This window comes from Trachinotus anak, unplaced genomic scaffold, assembly GCF_046630095.1.
Source record: "Trachinotus anak isolate AG129_WGS33_773 ecotype Australia unplaced genomic scaffold, CSIRO_AGI_Tana_v1 ptg000042l, whole genome shotgun sequence".
NCBI lineage: Eukaryota > Metazoa > Chordata > Actinopteri > Carangiformes > Carangidae > Trachinotus > Trachinotus anak.
Window position 1 is genome coordinate 451,745 of NW_027273893.1, and position 19,923 is coordinate 471,667.

A 19,923-nucleotide genomic window follows, 5' to 3' on the forward strand; every position below is an offset into this window, starting at 1 on the left:
GCGGGTTAAACTATAACTGACTCCAGCCTGTAACCCGGTTATCGTTCTCACACTGTATGGAATCGATTCGTATCGAATCAGTCTGTAATAAAAGGATATCATTTTTGAATCGAATCGTAACCTGTGTATCTAGATTCATATTGAATCGTTTATCACAGAGAGATGTGCAACCCTACTTCATATGTTGTCATGCTTAGGTTATTTCAGGTTGCAGCTTCGGGGTTTTTGACATTGATCCGATCACCCAAAATTTATCTGCCTTAGTCTGTAAAAGAAGATTACATACTGTATGTTTTAGTTACTAAAGTCTGTATAACTGTGTAGATTAACCTAAACAGAGTTTGGAGGAACTGGAATGACTGAGCTGATAAATAACAAGAAATGTCCATATAGAAAGGCCAAAGATACAACGAGTACAAAAGTCTGAGACCACACCACCCAAACCATCCAAAAGTCTGAGACCACTTTCTATATTTTGGGACCCGACTGTTATTTAGGAACAGTGTTGCCTTTACATAGTTTGTCTATCTGTGGGAGCAGCAACAAGTTTATTTTTTCACTGTAAAAACTGCTGTTCACTTCAAATCTTCGTCACAATTATTCACAATCATTGGCTGGACTGCAACAGTGTGGCCAACCCTGTAATCACAAGTGTCCCTGGCTGACTGGCTGACTGACTGATTATATCTTCACCACTGCTCAGCCAAACGCCAGGTTGTGAAGTTGGAGTTTTCCTATTGGCTGTTGCTCTGTCAAACTGAAATGGCACAAACAGTTTCTATTAGACATTTACAGTCTGCAGTTTTGCCAACGTAGCAACAAAACGATCAACTTTCTGGACGAACCTTAGGGGACAGTCTCCAGTACAACCCTCCTCTCTCTCTCTCTCTCTCTCTCTCTCTCTCTCTCTCTCTCTCTCTCTCTCTCTCTCTCTCTCTCTCTCTGTGTCTGCTCTGTTCAGTGAGCATCAGACAGAGGCTGTGCTCTGTGTGTGAGAGAAAATAAGAAAGATATTGTCTGAGTGATCATTTTACAGTGAATCCATCTGAAGTCACAGTCTGTGTCTTTAACTGATGTGTTTGGTGTCAGACGACACATAAAGTCAGGATTTTAGCAGCAGCTTGAAGTGACTGCTGGTTAACACATCGTCTCAGTGGACCACGGTTCTGTCTCTGTTTCAAACAACAGAAACAGAAATACATGTCAATGAGATCACCTTTACTGTAAAATTCAGCTGCTGTGGATGTGAGCACAGAGAGGAGGTTCTACAGCAGTCTTCATCCTCACTACGTCCTCAGTTTCATACACTGACTGTATGTGGACCTAACATATACCAGGTTTTGAACTTGGTCTTGTTTAAAAAAGCAAATTTAAGAGATTTGTAGCACAAATGCTGATGTTATTTGTATCAGTACTATACTTTAATATCAGTGATGATTTCAGTGGTGTAACCAGGTTTACATTCTTCTTGTGCAGTGATTGTTTTTCAGTTGAACTCTCTGATTATACAACAGAAAAACTTGGTAGTAAAAAAAAATATGACAATGAAATATGAGACGTATCACACACTAGATTGTCAGCTGTCACAATGATTTCTTATCCCACTCACACCATGCAGCCTGACTGAAGGAATAATAATTTAATAGTTATATTAGTTCTGGCCAGGGCTCAACAACTAATGACAGCTGCACTGATGGTAACGAACAAGTGTATCCCTGCTCTGGACAGACCTCTAATGAGGCAATTAACTGGAATGACAGGTTCAACCCAGACATGATGGAGGATTAATCCAATAATGTCATGACGGGGTTTTTTTCCCCGAGAAAAGATCAAGTCATTTTCTTGCAAATCCTCTAATTGTTTTCAGGAGACAATTTTAATAATCTCAGAAACTTTCTGTACAAATCAAACCTGGTTGATTGTTCACTCACTCACAGTTTATGAGATGATTCTCCTATACCAGCTGACAGCAGCTTTGAAACAGAGCACTAGTGTATGGGTTAGAGACGTCTGTCTGCTGGAGCGCCTGCTGCCTCTTCCTTCCTGCTGATACTGAAACTTGAACACATGAACAGACTGAAGTTCCACCCACGGCGCAACAAGCCTGAGTACCTTCTTACACACACACGCGTTCACACACACACACACACACACACACACACACACACACAGAGTGTGAAAGCTGCAGCACATACACACTGACAGTGTTGTTGGGAAGATAACTGTGTGTGCAGTCAATGCTGAATGAAAGGCTCCTCTCTCAGTGTCCCCCAGCCAAAGACTGATGTCAAGTATGAGACACAACAGGTTTTGTTCCAGTGGCACGTGGGAGGCAAAGATTTTGTGTTCGTTAGTGTAGCATTGAAATGCAGAACTGACACATGTGTATGTGATGGTTAGAATCTTAGACGTCCTGTAGCTGGTAGAAGATAAATTACAGTGACAGAGCTCGGGTCAGTGAAGTCCTGGAACACGCACCTGCCACAAACAAGAGCAGGATCTGTCCTGGTCCACCTGCTGGCCAGTTTGACTGTGCAGGCCAGCCAGCCAGCCAGCCAGTCAGTCAGCCAGTCAGCCAGTCAATCAATCAATCAGTCAGACAGCCAGTCAGTCAGCCAGTAAGTATGCCAGTCAGTCAATCAGTCAGACAGTCAGTTGCTGCATCAATTGGTCAGTCAGTCAATTGAAAAGTCAGTCAGTCAGTCAATCAGTCAGTCAGTCAATCAGCCAGTCAGTCAGCCAGTCAGTCAGTCAATCAGTCAGACAGTCAGTTGCTGCATCAATTGGTCAGTCAGTCAATTGAAAAGTCAGTCAGTCAATCAATCAGTCAGTCAGTCAGCCAGCCAATCAGTCAATCGGTTGGTTGGTCGGTTGATCAGTCAGTCCGTTGGACAGTCAGTCAGTCAATCGGACAGTCAGTCGGTCGGTCAGTCAGTCAGTCAGTCAGGTACCTTCCAGGTTACAGGACTGGCCCCACTGTTGCAGTACAGCCAAGTAAAAGACCATGACTGTTATTATAGTAACCATGGTGATGAAGGTAGCTATACTGCTCTTGATACATGCATGTTTATTGTTGTAACCATGACAACCAAGATCCCATACACCTACCGCTGTAGGGACACTATTTAAGCAGACACTGTTATGGGTCGTATCACAGGGCTGGAAAGAACCAGCTGTGTGGTTGTTCAGGTTGGCGCTGTTGTTGTTGCACCGTGTTTCCTTCTCAAGTTTCAAGTTTCAAGTTTATTTATTTATATAGCGCCAAATCACAACAGAAGTTATCTCAAGGCACTTTCCAATTGGAGGAGGTCAAGACCTTCTCTATAAAGTATTGGAGAGAAAGAGACCCAACAATTCCCACCTCAGGCAGAACCGGGCTCCGGGTAGGTGGCCATCTGCCTCGACCGATTGGCTTCTCAACTGGGACAAGGAATATGTTTCTGGTAGTGATGCATCTAAGCATCTGACTGGCCTCTTCTCCATGACAGTGGGGGCTGTGGTACAGGGCAGTGTAGCGTTTAGACTCGTTCACCAAGAAGAGAAACTGATGGTCAAAACATGACCTCGCAGAAACTAAGTTGAAATAATTAAAACCAGTGGCCACAACATAAACCTACTGATTACCTACATTGACCAGTAACTGTTATATTTTTTATGTTACTCTGTTCAGTATAACTGAAGATATTGTCTAAAGAAATAACACAGAATAGAAAAAAACCACCAGCCCCTCGTCTTCACAACTCTTATAAACATTAGCAAGCTATGCTAACTAGCTTTCACTTTCTGAGTAGAATAAAAAACTAAAAAGGACAATATATCCTCCCAAATGATGAATGTGTAAAGAGACAAATGGCTTAAATGACTACAGGCTGATAGCTAACCTGTATCCATATTCATAGGCTAAATGCTGTCACTCAGCTGCTGCCATGGGAAACTCAGGAGCTTGAAGTTTAGTTGCTGTGTTTACGAATGTCCAAAAATGGTTTTGCCCTTTGGAAATGGAAAAAAAAGGATATTCATTCACTTTAATATTTCCATCCACAAGCAGTGAGGAGTAATCAAATATCAAGATAACTTCAAAAAAACAGACCTGTACCATAAAACCATTTAAAAATACTGAACAGACCCCTGCTCAACACAATAGGAAGGTGATAGGTCAGTCCTATAGTAAGCACCTCAGGTCGGTAAACGTCTGATTCTTCTGTCAAGTTTTAGAAATAATAAATAATAATTACATGTTAGTGGATTCTGTTATCCACCACACACCTCTGTCTGATTGCATTACAAAGTATAGTAAGTGCTGTTCTGTCCCCTCCTCTTTGCCTCCTCAATAGCACAGTTAAACAACATGGTTCCACTAACACACACAAACAGAATTCCTGTGTATGTGAGCGTAGGCCAGTGATTCAGCTCCTCGAGAGATGCCACATTGTTTTGAAGGTGGTGGTTCTCATGTGGTTTGACTTAATGTGATTTTCTCGCCTATCAACAGCATATCTTAGCAGAGGGGAAAGTGTGACCTGTGACAGACTGACTCTGAGTGACTGAACAGTTTGTCACTTCATTATGACCTTCAGCATTCTTTCATTGTGGTTGTCCGTCTGTACCATGCAGACACACAGTCCAGCAAACATGAAATGCTTCATAACTTGTCTTGACTGATTTCCCACCACACTATGAGGCTGAGGTTGAAGCCTGTGCTAATAATTTTCTCTTCATTTCATTAATTAGTGTAAACCAATATTACCACCCTGCAAAACCTGAGTAATTGAATTAACCTCACTGTCTGTAGAGTCATCCTTTCTTATTAAGCTTGAAATTTAAAGTCAGATCTCTTCCATGAGGTTAAGAAGTTTTCACTTCTTCCAGTATGAATCAAACTGTTTAATGAGTCTTTCTGGATATAATGACTTTATCTCACTATTAACTTTGGAAATTAGATTTCTTCTTAATGAGAGCATTTTTTTGCGATTTGATTAATTCTTCATTTTCATGCTCCAGGTAACTTGAACACACACACATAGTTTTTGATGTGTGTGTATCCAGGCCTCTGATCTGCTGCTTCTGCTTTTACTGAAACTTCTACTGATAAAACCACATTAACTGTACAAGGCTGTGAACCGTCAGCAGTCTGTCAGTAGCTCTGATCTATGGGTTGATTTGTATTTGTTATCACGGTAAAACACAAAGGGAGAAACTAAGGATGGGCTGGATGATAATTGCAGTCCAAAGGTCTTGGTAAACAGTATTATCACAATCATAAAACTTTCCTGAAATAACACTGTTCGTTCTACTTCACACCACCAGCACTGAAACACAAAATGAATTAATATCAAATTCACTAAAACACCATAAACCAAAGCAGTGTTAGACTTGAAATGACTGTCTGTGTCTCTTAGAGTCTATGCACTGAATCATTTTTCCACAAGTTTCTTTTGGATGTTAATAGTTGAGAAACTATTGTCCACTCATTTGATTTTCATGTGTAGGTTTAGTTTTTTCCAGTGTCAGAGTTTCTCTTCCATGAGGTCAGAAACCTCATGTTTTGTTAGCTCTCACATTGGTTTTTCTATAGTTGTGAGGACACCCATTGTATTGTATTGTATTGTATTGTATTGTATTGTATTGTATTGTATTGTAATGCGTTCCCTAACTCCTCATCTCTTACCCAAACCTTAAACATGACAAATAAATGACTAACCCTGATACTAACCCAACCTAGACCTAATTCTCAGCTTAAAACCAAGTCTTAACCCTCAAACAGCCATTTAAACTCGTGGCGTCCAGTTTTTGGGCCCCTCAAAGCTGAAAGAGCTCACAGGTATAACTCCTATGTACACACAGTTAATTGTAGTCGTTTTCAGTTGAATGTTAATAAATTAATTTACTCTGCGAGTAATTCTGGGACTCGCATTCTCCTTCATATCCTTCATCAAGCATTTCACTTGCATCTGTGACTAAAAATAGATGTGTGTAAAATGTATTCAGGAGCACCGTGTGTGAATTACAAACTTCAAGCTCAAGCCCAAGCAGTCTCTGAGATTAATTAAAAAAAACAAACCAAAAAAAAAACAGTTATGATGAAGTGGCCAAATCAGGTGCTCGACTCTCCAGCACAGTCCTGCTGTGAGCTGCTGGCTGAGCTGAGAGCAGGACACATGACCTGCCTACAAACCAATCATCCTGCTACATAAGCCAGTGAAAATTAGCAAGTGACAGTGAAATATGTTTTGGGTTCAGTGGTAGCTGACTGAGTTCAGACACTGAGGCTGTAAAGATTCACAGGTTCTGCTGAGCGTAGCTCTCACACCAGCTCTCACTGACTAACATCAGTTCAGTCAGGAACCTGACGTCAGGCCTAAATAAAACTCACTGTCTACACGCTTTGTGAGGGAAGAAGCTCCGCTCTGTAAGAACACTGCACAACCTCAAATGAACTGAGTGTTTCTTTAGTTCGTATGAACAAAGTGAGACGTCTCTTTCTGGTGGATCCCATTATATCACCGTCAGGAAGGAATTATCCCAACTCAGCTGTCTTCAAATCATAACAGTCATTTAAGCTGATAGACTTAATATTTTTTAACCATGACCTTCAGTATGTGTTCAGTACCAACATCGTGATGACTGTCATAATTACATAATTATCAAATAAATCCAGAAGGAAATAATTAATGGCCTTAAGAGGTCTTAAAGTCTTGAATGTAACTTGTTTCACACTCACTGCTGTGTATTTACATGAATAATTCTGATTTGTTACAATTTGGCTCATAGTTTTAAGCATTTATTGGTGATGATAACATTGTAAACACCAAAGTAATGACTGTGATGTGGGACAGGGCGAGAAACATGAGCAGTCAGGTGATCAGGCAGGTTGCAAACAAACCATCAGTTTATACAGATTATCTGAACCCATTTATTTCCTGAGCACATCACTAATGTCGGTTAGTGTTCCCCACTGGACAGGAAGAGTGTGTGTGAAACATCACTGTAAGTTCAGGAGGTGAAAGTTAAACTGGGAAGTAAGTCTGTAAACTGTGACGGAGGCTGAACACAGTTTCAGTCAGAGGTTCACTGTCGTGTGTGTGACTCACCTGGGGGTTTGTTATGAACATGTCAGATGATCTGACTGCTGCGTTTGGCACATGTGCAGTTTTTAGTGGCAACAGTGGCAGATTTAACACTGGAGAGTCTTCGTTTTTAATTTCTAATGAAAGCAGGATTGCACATTTCCATCATCTAACTGAAGTGAGGTTAACGCTGTGAGTTGGTTAAAAACTGTGACTCCTGATGACTCCTTTTAACATGTGACAGCTACATACATGTTGAAATGTCAAAAAACTGAGGCTAAGGTTTCATGTCCCAGGTAAAATGTCAGTATGGTTGCCAGCTGATGATCTGTGTAGAAGAAATGGAAGGGAAGAAATACCTTGTTCTTGTATTAACAGGTAGAGATAGTTAGCGCTAAGATCAGATCGTTGTTCCATTGTAACATAAGCATCTGTTATCTATACTATAGAAAATTTGGAAATGTTCACTACTGTTTACTCTTGTTACTGTGTTATTGTTTGGCTGCTGGTCCTCATGTCATTGTGTCTGTTTAGACTAGGCTTGGGCCAAAATTCAATAATGTACAATATCACGATATTTCCCACAATATGTGATAGTTTTTCAAATATTGTCATTTTGCTCAGTCTGCTCTGCTGCTGAGTCCCACCTCATTTCATTTCACACACAACCAAGCAGTGTGAGCGAAAAGACTGATATTGTGCTGCTTGTGCTGTGTGTGTGTGTGTGTACACACGTGTGCTCTCCACAAAGAAGGAAATAAGCAACCCCACTGTAAAGACCTGTGTTCACAGTGCAGGAAGAAGGAACTCACAAATCAGTCAACACAGTCGCACAATCAAAGAAACGACTGTAAATGAAAGTACAATGCCGTTAGCGTCTTTGATCTGTGACTTAAAACAAAAGCTAACATCCTGACGCTGAAGAGCGTGGCTCTCTGGAGAGCCCCTTCATGCCAAAGCCCCTGTTGATCACAATGTCTTATGTTCAGAGTGACTACTGAGCCCTGTACTCTCTCTCAGTTCACTGCTGAGGATAATTGCAGTTCTAATGTGTAGATTAGATGGCGTCAGCGTGGATTAAAAACAGGGCCATCACCAGTTATTTGCTGCCCCAGCTGTCACCTGCTGCAGCAGCTTGTACCAATGCATCTGGCCCTGGAACACAGTGTCCCAGTGAGCACTGCCCCACCCCCCACACTTAATCTAACACCATGCAACTCTTTTGAAGACACACATTTCACTGTGTGACAAGCTGCAGTCTTTAGCAAAACCAATCATCGTATTAAAAAAAACATTCAAATTGCTTTTCCCTTTGATAAAGTGTTTTTGCAAGTTGATATTATTCAACTTCAGTGTCAGATTAAAGTTCTTTTAGCCCCCCACCCTTCTTCATGGGTCTAACTCAGGACACAGTGATGAATAGGTTGAGAGAAACACAGACTGAACCAATTATCACTTGTCTTATCACTTGTTTCTTTACAAATTGAAATTGACATCCAATTGACCCCCCCCCCCCGCTGCTAATTTTACCCAGACTCTGACCTACTTGGTCCTTTCAACTCTCCTCCACCTGAAAGCAGACACAGACTGTACACACAACAGGGGGGCAGGGGGCTCTCTGATGGGATTGGCCAGGTTAGCTGAATGAGTGGCCTGTCAAAGTTATTGTGAAATGATGTGTTTACAGCGGTTAATGTTGACTTTCACACCTACTGATGCAACTGACTACAGTTCTCCTATTACTGGATCACTTACTTTGCTCAATGTTAATAAACTTCCTTCCATTTTCCTCAGTGAAATGTAACGTGAACTAGAATGGCACTCAGGAGAGCTCATACCTCCACCAAGGCCGGACAATCCTTCAAGATCCAAACATTATTTACTGAGAAATTGATGAAAATATCTTGCAGTGGTTAAAGATTTCTGGATCCCTGTAACCTAGTCTGGACCAACATGTAATGGATTCTTCTCTTTTCTTCTACTTCTGACACACTAACAAGTAGACACGACTGAAATCAAAACCTCTGTGGCAGAGGTAAAATAAACTAAGACTAAGCAACTGATGCTGCTGAATATGTAAAACCAGTGTGTTTTCTCAAGTGACTTTTAATATTTTATTTTAATATTTGAATATTTAACTGATGTCTCTGTGAGCTGGTTAAAGCTGAGCCTTGAAGTAGGGCAGTTTTTGTGAGTCGAGTGCATTTTAAATGCTAACTTACAGGGAATAATGGGTATTTTTTCATGTTCATTAAACATTAATAATCAATGTTTAATATTGTTAATTCTTAAAATGTGTTGTTGGCTTGTTCAAGGGAGGATGGTCTGTCTTTTGCAGACTTGAAGGTTTACACACTGGGGAGAAGGGAAGCTCTGGGCTACGGTGGTGTCTGAGGTGCAACCCACTCCTTCCATCTTTTCCTCTTGTCTTCAGCAGCTACTCATCTGGCAGCTTCAGACTTGAGGCTGGCTGTGCTGATGTGGCAATGACAGCCTTTTCTTTCATTTGCTTCTTGGTGCCATGAGTGATGATGGATGCTGGGTAGTGAAAGCTGCTTCTTGAGCTGGTCTTTAAAGCTCTTTCTTGGGGCCCCTCAACTGTGCAAGAAAGACAACTTCAGGCAGCTTGTGTGTCAGTATTGTGGCGGGATGTCCAGTGAAAGTGGATGGGATGTATCCATTTGGACCTTGTCTGGTCAGCCTGGTCAGGTACAAGTTCTACCGGTTAGCCTGCTGCTCCCCCATGATTTCCCAGTTGTTCTTGAGAGTGATTTTGTAATGTACCAGTATACAATAGAATATCAAAGGATATTTATGATGTGATTTTATCATCAAAGTTTAAGAAGTTTAGCTCTCTAAGAAGACTCTTGCACTGTTGGCCCTTCCTATAAAATCATCTGCACATTGATCCCAGGATAATTTGTGATCTGTCAGCACCTCATTCTTCTCCCCTCAGATCCTAGATAAGATAGGTTGTGGAGACATCTAGAGTCAAAAAGATTCAGACTCAAACGTGAGGCCTCCAGTTGACAGAGACATTTAGAAATTGGACCATATTAGGCTTCATCCTGCTCCAACAGGCTGACCAGGGCGGTGTCATCCTCAAACTTAGTGATGTTGTGTCCGGAGTATCTGCTACAACTGTCAGTGTATAAAATATATAGCAAGGGTGACAGTGCACTGACCTGTGGTGTGCCAATAGAGATCAAATGCATTTCTGACATGATGCTTCCTACTCTGACCCTTTGCAGTCTTAGTTTTGAGACCTGTCAAAACTGCTCTTTCAGTCTGTCAGCCAGGATCAGTGGGTGGATTGTATGAAATGCAGAAGAGAAATATGCAAATACTTGTGCATGTGTTTTATAACCCTCCAGATGCACATACAGAAAGTTTACATGTGTTACAGTGGCATTGTCTGTGGCTCCTACAGAGCCATGAAAAAACTATGGTGGGTCCAGGACCTGCTTACAGGAGTTGATAATGTGGGTTTTGATTTTCCTCTCGAGTGATTAACTACAAGTGAAATGGGCCTGTAATCATCAGGAGAGGATTGATGAGAGGCTTTGGGAAGGGGGAACACGACTGATGACGGAATCCAGTGAGCTTTGATAGACTCAGTGTGTCAGCACCCTGCCAGCGATGTTATCGTGCTCTGGGCTCTCAAACACTCGCTGCGCTGCTGCCTCCTGTCTGTCTCAAACAGGATAAACTGACATTCATTCAGTTCATTGGCCAAAGAGAAGCACACTCATCAGGAATCACATTTTCCCATCGCTTAACCCATTAAGCCCTAAGGTAAATAGGTAAGGGTAAATACTAAAAGATGAAATAGAAGTAAAGCAATATAAAACATTACCTTAAAATAACTCAATTTGAATATAATAGTAAAATGTGATCAAATACAATTTTATAAAATAAATAATGATGATGAAAATAAAAGTAAAAGTAAAATGCTAAAATCAAAAATTATAAAAATTAAGGATACAAAATCCATCAAATTATAAAACTCTACATAAAAGCCAGACTGAAAAGGTGGGTTTTAAGTTTACATTTAAAAATATCAGTATTTTCAGCTCCTCTCACATCCTCTGGAAGGCTGTTCCAGCAGCTTGGAGCATGATGGCTGAAAGCAGCATCACCAAATGTTTTTGTTCTGCTTTGTGGAACAGCTAAAAGATAAGAACCAGAGGATCTGAGAGGCCTCCCTGGTTCAAAACCGAAATCATCTCCGTTAGATAGTCTGGTGCGAAACCATGTAGTGCCTTATAAACTAATAAAAGACTTTTAAAAGCAACACAAAAACAGGTAACCAGTGTAACAATTTTAAAATAGGCGTAATCTGTGCTGTCCTTCAGCACTCGTGCAGCAGAGTTTTGAATTAATTGTAGCTGATTTATTGTATTCTTTGGTAGTGTTGCAATAGTCTAGGATGTTACTTATAAAGTGTGCATCAGTCTCTCTGTGTTGCTCAGAGAGAGAAATGACAAACCTAAACCTAACACGTCTAAGTAGCATTCACTGTGCACTTTTGGTGAACTTCCTTATACCATCTGCTTGCATTTACTGAACAGATGAAGTACTAAACACTTACACGGGTTTCCCACTGCACTGAACTTTACTATCCACTTGTAAGTTGCTTTGGATTAGAGTGTCTGCCAAATGAAGAAATGTAATGTAAATTTAAATTTCTTAGCTAGGCATGCCATATATATATTTGTATTTCAGGCTAGGTTGGGCTATTTAGCAATCACATCAGTTTTCATGTGAGTGGTACTATTCATCTTTGAGTACAGTTTTATGGAAATAAATAAAGCACTCCACGCAGTCTGTCAGTCCTGTAGTTCACACAAAACCAGAAACTCACCATGAAAATGGGAAGGAGAGGACACTTGATATAAAGTAGGAAGTGAGTGTTATGAATATCTCATAAACCTGTTGTAAGGATTTCCTGCAATAAGCCTTTTTCACAGAAACATTATGTAACAACAGTAAAAAAAAGTTCATGCTGACTCACTCTCACACTGTCATGACTTACAGGGACACTGAAACAGATCAAAGCTACCTTTATTATTATTCGTAACATGTGTGCTTTTCCTACTGTGAGTCAGAATTTCTGCTTTTCTTATTTCTATTTTTTATGTACAGGGGTGTCCAAAAGTCTGAGACCACTTTCTCATACACTGTCCTGAGGTGAGGGTTAACTGCAATCATGTATTTAAAGCTGTCTGCCAATATCAAGACTTCAGCTATATTAATCCTAATATTGCAGATTTGATGGTACTGTTCCTGCTGACTATCCACACAACAGCAGCCATGAGGACTCAAGTCCCTTCTCTATTCTGGTCTCCAGGTTCTCCCACTTTGTAGCTTCCTGTTAAATGTTGTGCTTTTAGCGGAGCTGCTAGTTTGTCTGCCTTTAGCTGGGCTGTGTCTTTGGTGGAGCACCCATCATCATCACTGTCTGCTCTATATTTAACCTGCAGCGAGTTTACTGAAGTGCTCTCAGAGGAAGAGTGGACTGCCATGTTTCAACAGAACACAACTGCTCTCTGAAAAGCTTATAAACCTCATTGTTAGTATGTCCGTCCTTCCTTCCTTCCTTCCCTACCTCCTTTCATGACTTGTTCATCAAACCTTTTGGATATAATAAGATATTTTCAAGAATGTATTGCATTGAGTTGTGATTGTTGATTCTGTGAACTACATGGTTACTCCTGTTTGGGTTGTCCAGCAGTATGAGCAGCACATTAGCTTAACATCATCAGCTGCGGTGCTCTGTGTTTGTCTCTACAGGAGGCATCACCTAGATTTCTGCAGCACTCAGACCCAGTTACAGAATCCCGCTTTTTTAAACACACGATCCAGGGTCTGAACTGTTGACAATATCCAGACTGGAAGCAGCCTCTGGACGTATCTGCTTTCGCCTCTTTTCCAAATGGTCATTAAACTTTATTTTAAATATATATAAGTTGTATAATCTGCAGGCAATAAATAACACAATCATTAAATAACAGATTTTTCAAGTACTCTTATTCAAGTAGAAGAAGCTGTTTATGTTTCTGGACCTCGTGAGATTGTCGTGTTGTGGGGTTGTACCGACCTGAGTGAAACATACTCAGCAGGCATCTTCAGATGCCTCCATTTAAGGTAGTTAATTAGATTTGTCATATTATCTCCAGATGTGAAGTTGAAGAGTTAACTGTTTTCATAATTAACTGTAAAAATGGCCAAAATGTGGAGAATAACACCAGTGTTGGAAAATAGGTAAATAAATTTCCTGCGATTATGAACCACACAACATCCTTCACCAAGTGTTACCAAAGCAACAAGACACTTACACATCTCATGAGCTTTTAGGTCAGTGCTTACTTCTCCCTCTACCCTCTTCCTCTCCCTTTGTCTCTGAAGTCCTCCACGACTCTCTCTCTGCTCTCTCTGCAGCTGCTCAGTGAAAAGATCAGTGGGGCCGAGGGGACGAAGCTGGATGAAGACTTCATGGAGATGGAGAGGGTGAGTTCAGGACAGGTGTCTGCTCCTGAGTAAATGTGTCTTATGGTGATCTATAGTTTTATACTTGGTGGTGCTGACATCCTGTGTTAAACTCACCACTACAACACTCACTTTGAAGGAAATAGAGAGGGCCGATGGAGTGGAGTGCCACACAACTAGTATCTGCTCCCTGCGTTGCTGCTCTCAGCTCTAGCACTGCTTGCTAGCATAGTTATCTTAGCTGCCGACTGCAGTGGTTCAACATTATCTGCAGTTTGTATACCACTGCAGTTGGAGTCACGCTGGAGAAACGTGTGCTAGGATTTCATTACTGAGCTATGACCAGGAGGTGCACTTAGTCTTTTGTAGGTCTGTCAGCATTAAGGCGTTTAGATTGAGGACCGAGCATAACATTTTTGGTTTTTTTTATTTAAAGTCTTAATTGAGTGCAGCCAAAGATTCTTTATTTTACACCGTCACTGCAGCCAAAGATTCTTGAATGTAGCGCTCTAGAATCTTTGGCTGCTACTATTTTGACCCTTTGACTCACTCTTACTTGTTGTCAAGCTGCCACAGACACTTCCTACAAAGATTTTACATGGCGGAGCAAGATACTTCATGGCAAGTCATGTCTATGGGAGTAAAAGGGGGGGTTCCAGTCTGCATAAAGGGGCGTGTCTGGAGACCTAAAGTGTTTAAATCCAACATCTGAATCATCGTTGGTGAAGATCGAATCAGTTGGTAAATAAAAATATAACTTACCCAGAGCTCGTCTACGGATAAAATAAATGATCAGACATTTTCATAATTACACGTCAGACATGCTAACGTTAGCTTCTAGTTCAGACAGATTGATGGTTGTGGTTTGTCAAGCAAGAGAAATAGTTCTGAAATGCAAAATAATAGAATTTAATCATGTGATAAAACATGAGATTAATGGCTATTAACTATTGAAATTCAGCGATTAATCGCAGTTAAGAAAAAATTCCTCATTTGACAGCCCTACTTTTTTGACCTTGTGGACAGATGTTTTCACATCACAGATGATGATGTAGGTCTTACAGGTAAAATCTGAGACTTGACATACAGGCTGTTACAATATTTGCCCAAACTGGTTAGAGTCACACTGGAAAATTCTGATCCAGGTACAGCGCAGGTGGTAAATGTGGAGCTGGAGTCAGGATGTGGTGAGAACATCTTAGCATAATGACTGGGAGTGGGTAAATAGGGAGCTCAAAAATACCAACTGAACACCTCCGAAGCTCTTCATCTTTTTTGTTTCATTTGTACACAAACAGAAAATGAGAGTTTGCTGGAACTATTTCTTGACAAACAACAGTTTGTCCATACACCCAGCACTGCTGAGCTGTGTCTCCGGCTGTACCAAACCCGGCAACCTCAATATGATGACAAGACTATGGGAAATGAGGACAAACGCTGCACCGAGGGTTGTTCATTAAGAAGTACTTCCAACACAGCCATTGTTGTGTGGACATTTTTGTTTGTGTATGGATTACTTAAACAAGCAAGATAGAGTGTGTTCATCAGTGAACTTTGCAAATGCTGTTAGATTTGTTTATGAAATTTGGACAGAGCCAGGTTAGCTGTTTTCCACAGGCTAACCATAGTATGTACAGTAGATGTTAACATGCAACTGTCAGATTATTCATGAAATTGTTCAACAATTTATAATCATAATAATAACTTAATAACAATTTGGGTAATTGATTTGATCAACTGTATCCATGTATACAGACTTAATGAAAATATCTGAAGTTTGTGCCTGATCTCGACCAGGTCTGGTGTCCTCCAGGAGGTTTGAGGTCATGTTGAAATGCTCATTACAGCCTAAAGTTTTTGAACAAGAATCTCATATGAAAATGAATAGGATTTACCTGCGAGGCCTCAAGGAAAACTTTTACCGAAACCTCAGATAATCTCAGTTTTCTGTTTTGAACAGACAAACCTGGAACAAACTTGAGTGTCAATCTGTAGATACAAGAAAGATTTCAAAGCACAAATACTTAAATGATTTAGAATAAAATCTGAGTAGTCTTACAGTCTGGTCTGTCACTTACTCATGTAAACATAGTAGGAGATCTAAGATGCATGTTGAACTCTCTACAGACCAAACACGCTGCAAATACACACAACACAACCAAATATAAAAAAACGCTGCAAATACACACAACACAACTTAATAAATAAGATTTATTCTGTTTATTTTTTTCCAGAGAGAAATTGATGTTCAGATGTTTTCTTAATTTCAATTTGTGTTCTGAATATTCTTCATGCTTGAATATGTGGAGACTGAATTGTGCTATCACTACAGACTTTTTTTAGTTGTTGATTCCAACTGGTTACGAAGGAGTCCATTTAAATGAAATAGTAGGTTATGAAATGTATGATGAAATGCTTTCAATAACAAAATATTATGATAATATTTGCCAAAGAAGAAATTGTATAAATGTAATCGAACAGTGCATTATGAAATATTTTTTTAATTTTTTTATATGCATTAATTATTCATTAAACATTTTCAAAGGTAAATGTTAGTGACCACTTTAGAAACTCTGTAATTATTCTGCATGAAACTGATGTTCAAGTGTCTGTTTTTTTTAAACTGGCATTAAAAAGTTTTAAAAAGATAAAGTTAAATAGTATAGTAACACATATTTTTTTATCTTGCATAATTATCTTTATCCACATTGCGTTCAGGATTTAAATCATTAACTGAATTTAGTGTTTTAAATACTGTATCTTTCAGACAAACATAACTATAACATCTGTTTTATGTTCTTGTCTCACTCCCAACAGAAAATCGAGGTGACCAACAAGTCAGTGTTTGACCTCTTGTCCAAAACAACAGAGTACCTCCAGCCTAATCCAGGTAAAAAAAAAAAAAAAAGATGGATCATATTTTAGTTTGTTATAGGAATCCAATAATGTATCCAATAATCAGCAGTACTGTGTTATATTCATGGTTTTTCTCCATAGCCTCTCGAGCCAAACTGAACATGCTGAACACAGTGTCGAAGATCCGAGGGCAGGTGAAGACCACGGGCTACCCTCAGACTGAAGGCCTGCTGGGAGACTGCATGCTGCGCTACGGTCATGAACTGGGAGAGGACTCTGTCTTTGGTACCAGTTCTCATTTGTCAGAAATTCTCAGATAGCTGCAGAGAGGCAGGTTTCCTGATTACAGATAATCAAGGATGAATGCACAGCAGGCAGGTAGAAAACATGTCACAGCGTCATGATAGCTTATGATGACTTTCATTATTAGAAATAAAGCAGTTTGCTGGAAACCAAAAATACTTGAGTGATGCATACTGGTATTTGTCACTTCCCACCATGATGATAATGATGTTACTTGAGAACCTGTCTCTTTGGAACAGGCTTATTCTAGAAACAGGCCTTTGTCCTCCTTTTCTCTTATTCTTCCTCTTTATTCCCTTTTCATACATGTTCCATCAGTCAGTGAGAAGCCTCCTTCTTTTCTGGTCTGATCTTGTTTTAATTTTCTGTTAATGGAGACTCTGAACTTCAGAGCATGTTTGCCTGTTTTTGTCCAGTTTAATCTACATTTCCACTTCACTAGTTCAATCATACAACAGAGCAGCTTCTCTTTTTAAACCCAACAGAGTAACAGAACATTTATCAGGCCTGGGCAATGACCAAAATGTAATTTGTCAATATAGTGGTTTATAATATAATTATATTGTTGTAATTTATGTTTTTTGTAATATATAATCACATTACTTTATTTAGTCTATATATATATATATATATATATATGTGTGTGTGTGTGTGTGTGTGTGTGTGTGTGTGTATGTATGTGTATATATATATATATATATATATATATATATATATATATATATATGACATTAAATCCAGTATTGATAAAAGCAGATTTGACAGTTCTGAAATATTTTAGCAAGTGATTAAAATAACAATTGAGCTATTTCTATACTGAAAACTGTAGTGGACCTGGAATCACCTTTTGAAGGATAAGAACAGTGTCATAGATACTCAGCTGTTAAACCAGGATTTCTCTGTTGCAGGACCACAGGTAAACAGTGTGCTGTGGTCTTCTCTGTCCTGCAGGCAGTGCTCTGGTGGATATGGGTGAGGCCATGAGGCAGATGGCAGACGTGAAGGACTCCTTGGACATAAATGTCAAACAAAACTTTATTGACCCTCTGCAAAATCTACAGGACAAGGACCTCAAAGAGATCACGGTACTTTACAGCAGCATGTAACCTGTCATTAAAATGATATAAGGTGAAACACAAGGGTGTCATGTGTGGACATGTGATTGGCCGGTTAGACAAACTGTAAGAGATGACTGATTGTGATATGTGATGATGCTGACAGTGTTTGCGACACAGGGGAAATTTAACAACACTTGAGGGTGTGCCAAGATCTCTGCAGCACAATTACAACACTGTTTGAAATCTGCCATGAGGCCAGAATGAACATGCATCACCTTCATCTCATCTATAGAATGCATTCATTGTGTTTTAGCTGGCTGTCACATCATAAACATACTCCGTATCAAGTAACATCAACTAAACGTACAATTATTTAAAGTCTCCTCATATACAGCTGGATAGTTTTGTCTATCAACTACTTTTCATACTTGTTACCTGGGTTACCTGTACTGGGGACGTACTGATCCATGTACTGGGGATGTACTGATCCAGTGTTTTCTCCGCTGTACTGATTCTGGCGCCTGAAACTGACACAGAGCATTGATACCAGGAAGTGCTTTGACATTAACAAGTCAGTAGACAGCTCAGTTTAACTCGCTGACAAAACACAACAACAATCAAAGTTTAACAGTAAAACATATCTACTATGTCAAACTGCTTTGATTTCACACTAAAAGACAAACCACAGCACAGTTCACCTGGAAACAACTAAACCAAGACTGAGTCTCTGCGAGTGTTTCGTCCTCAGCAGAGTTTGATTGAGCCACACCAAACAGGTCAGTGTTGGCTTCGTGCTCCATGAAAGAACGGTTTGTTTCTGGTTCAGTCCACAATCTCAACGTCAGCCTCAGAATGCAACACCTTTGCTACATTTTGGGGACAAACACCAATATTGTGACATTGGATTTTGTCTGATGAAAATGCATAAAATGTTTTCGAATCAATACCTAATCATTATGTGACCTCTGTGGTTTATAATACACAGAGAAAAGACACATTTAGAAAAAAGAATGAATAAACAGGATATGAACTAATGTTTCACAATGTATACATTTCAAAACAATTGAGAATAAACAACAAAGTGCAGGATGTGTGAGTTTGTACTGTTTATTATTGTTATGTCAGGACATACAGGTCACACTGTATATTCAGTGTAACTGCTGAAGAAGTGTTTAGACATACTAAAAAAAAAACTAAAAAAAACACAAGTTCAAGTGACAAGTTCCTGGTGTGTGTGTGTGTGTTCCTGCTTGTGTTTGCAGCACCACCTGAAGAAGCTGGAGGGCCGCCGGTTAGACTTCGACTACAAGAAGAAGCGTCAGGGGAAGATCCCGGACGAGGAGATCCAGCAGGCTGTGGAGAAGTTTGAGGAGAGCAAAGAGCTGGCTGAGAGGAGCATGTTCAACTTCCTGGAGAACGATGTGAGAGAGGAGGGAACAACAGGGAGGATTAAACAGAAGAGATGTGTGAATGTCTGGGAAAACATGAATATACTAACATACAGTATTTGTGAAGTGAAATCATCACTGTAATCTAGATTTTTTTTAATCTTTGAATTTCTCCCCCAGATTATAGTTTAACAAGTATGTCACTTATCTAGAGGGTAATTGTGTGTGTGTGTGTGTGTGTGTGTGTGTGTGTGTGTGTATGCGTGCGTGTGTTTGTGTGTTTGTGTGTGTGTGTGTGTGTGTGTGTGCGTGTGTGTGTTGGGGGCATGGCCAACAGGTGGAGCAGGTGAGCCAGCTGTCGGCGCTGATCGAGGCGGCCTTGGAGTACCACCGGCAGTCGAGTGAGATCCTGGAGGTGCTCAGTGGGAAGCTGCAGAAGAGGTGAGGAGCTGATCACATGCTTCTCTTTGCAGGGCTGATCCTCTGTGAGAGAAGATTTACAGCCTCCTCTCAGCGTGGTGGTCCCAGTGACAGCAGGTCTGTGAGCAGTATATTTAGAGACCGTGGTGTGCTGCGTGTGCACGGTGCTGTCACTGTTCTCTCTCTTTTTCAAAACTATGCATAATAACAAAAGCTGTTAATGTGAACTGGGCTGTGACACAAAATTCACTCAGTGACCACATCTGTAAAATTCACTCAGCTACCACCAAAGTGTTCTTACAGTCCATTTAATACATGTTTATGAACTATTGTAAAAACTAT

The 19,923-nt window shown here is 40.1% G+C and overlaps 1 protein-coding gene across 4 annotated transcripts in view; it reads left to right on the forward strand.

The window, feature by feature from the left end:
* Positions 1–19,923, forward strand: part of sh3gl3a (SH3-domain GRB2-like 3a) — a 131,404-nt gene that overhangs the window by 13,459 nt on the left and 98,022 nt on the right. For 2 of the 4 annotated variants that reach the window (XM_071472996.1, XM_071472997.1), the window contains exons 2-7: positions 13,509–13,577; positions 16,374–16,446; positions 16,554–16,697; positions 17,667–17,800; positions 19,036–19,194; positions 19,499–19,602. The exons of 1 other annotated variant lie outside the window; for it this stretch is intronic. In XM_071472996.1, coding sequence (XP_071329097.1) covers positions 13,509–13,577; positions 16,374–16,446; positions 16,554–16,697; positions 17,667–17,800; positions 19,036–19,194; positions 19,499–19,602 — 683 coding nt within the window. Of the gene's footprint in view, positions 1–13,508; positions 13,578–16,373; positions 16,447–16,521; positions 16,698–17,666; positions 17,801–19,035; positions 19,195–19,498; positions 19,603–19,923 lie in introns of those variants that run through there. One more of the 4 variants, XM_071472998.1, reaches the window with a different exon arrangement.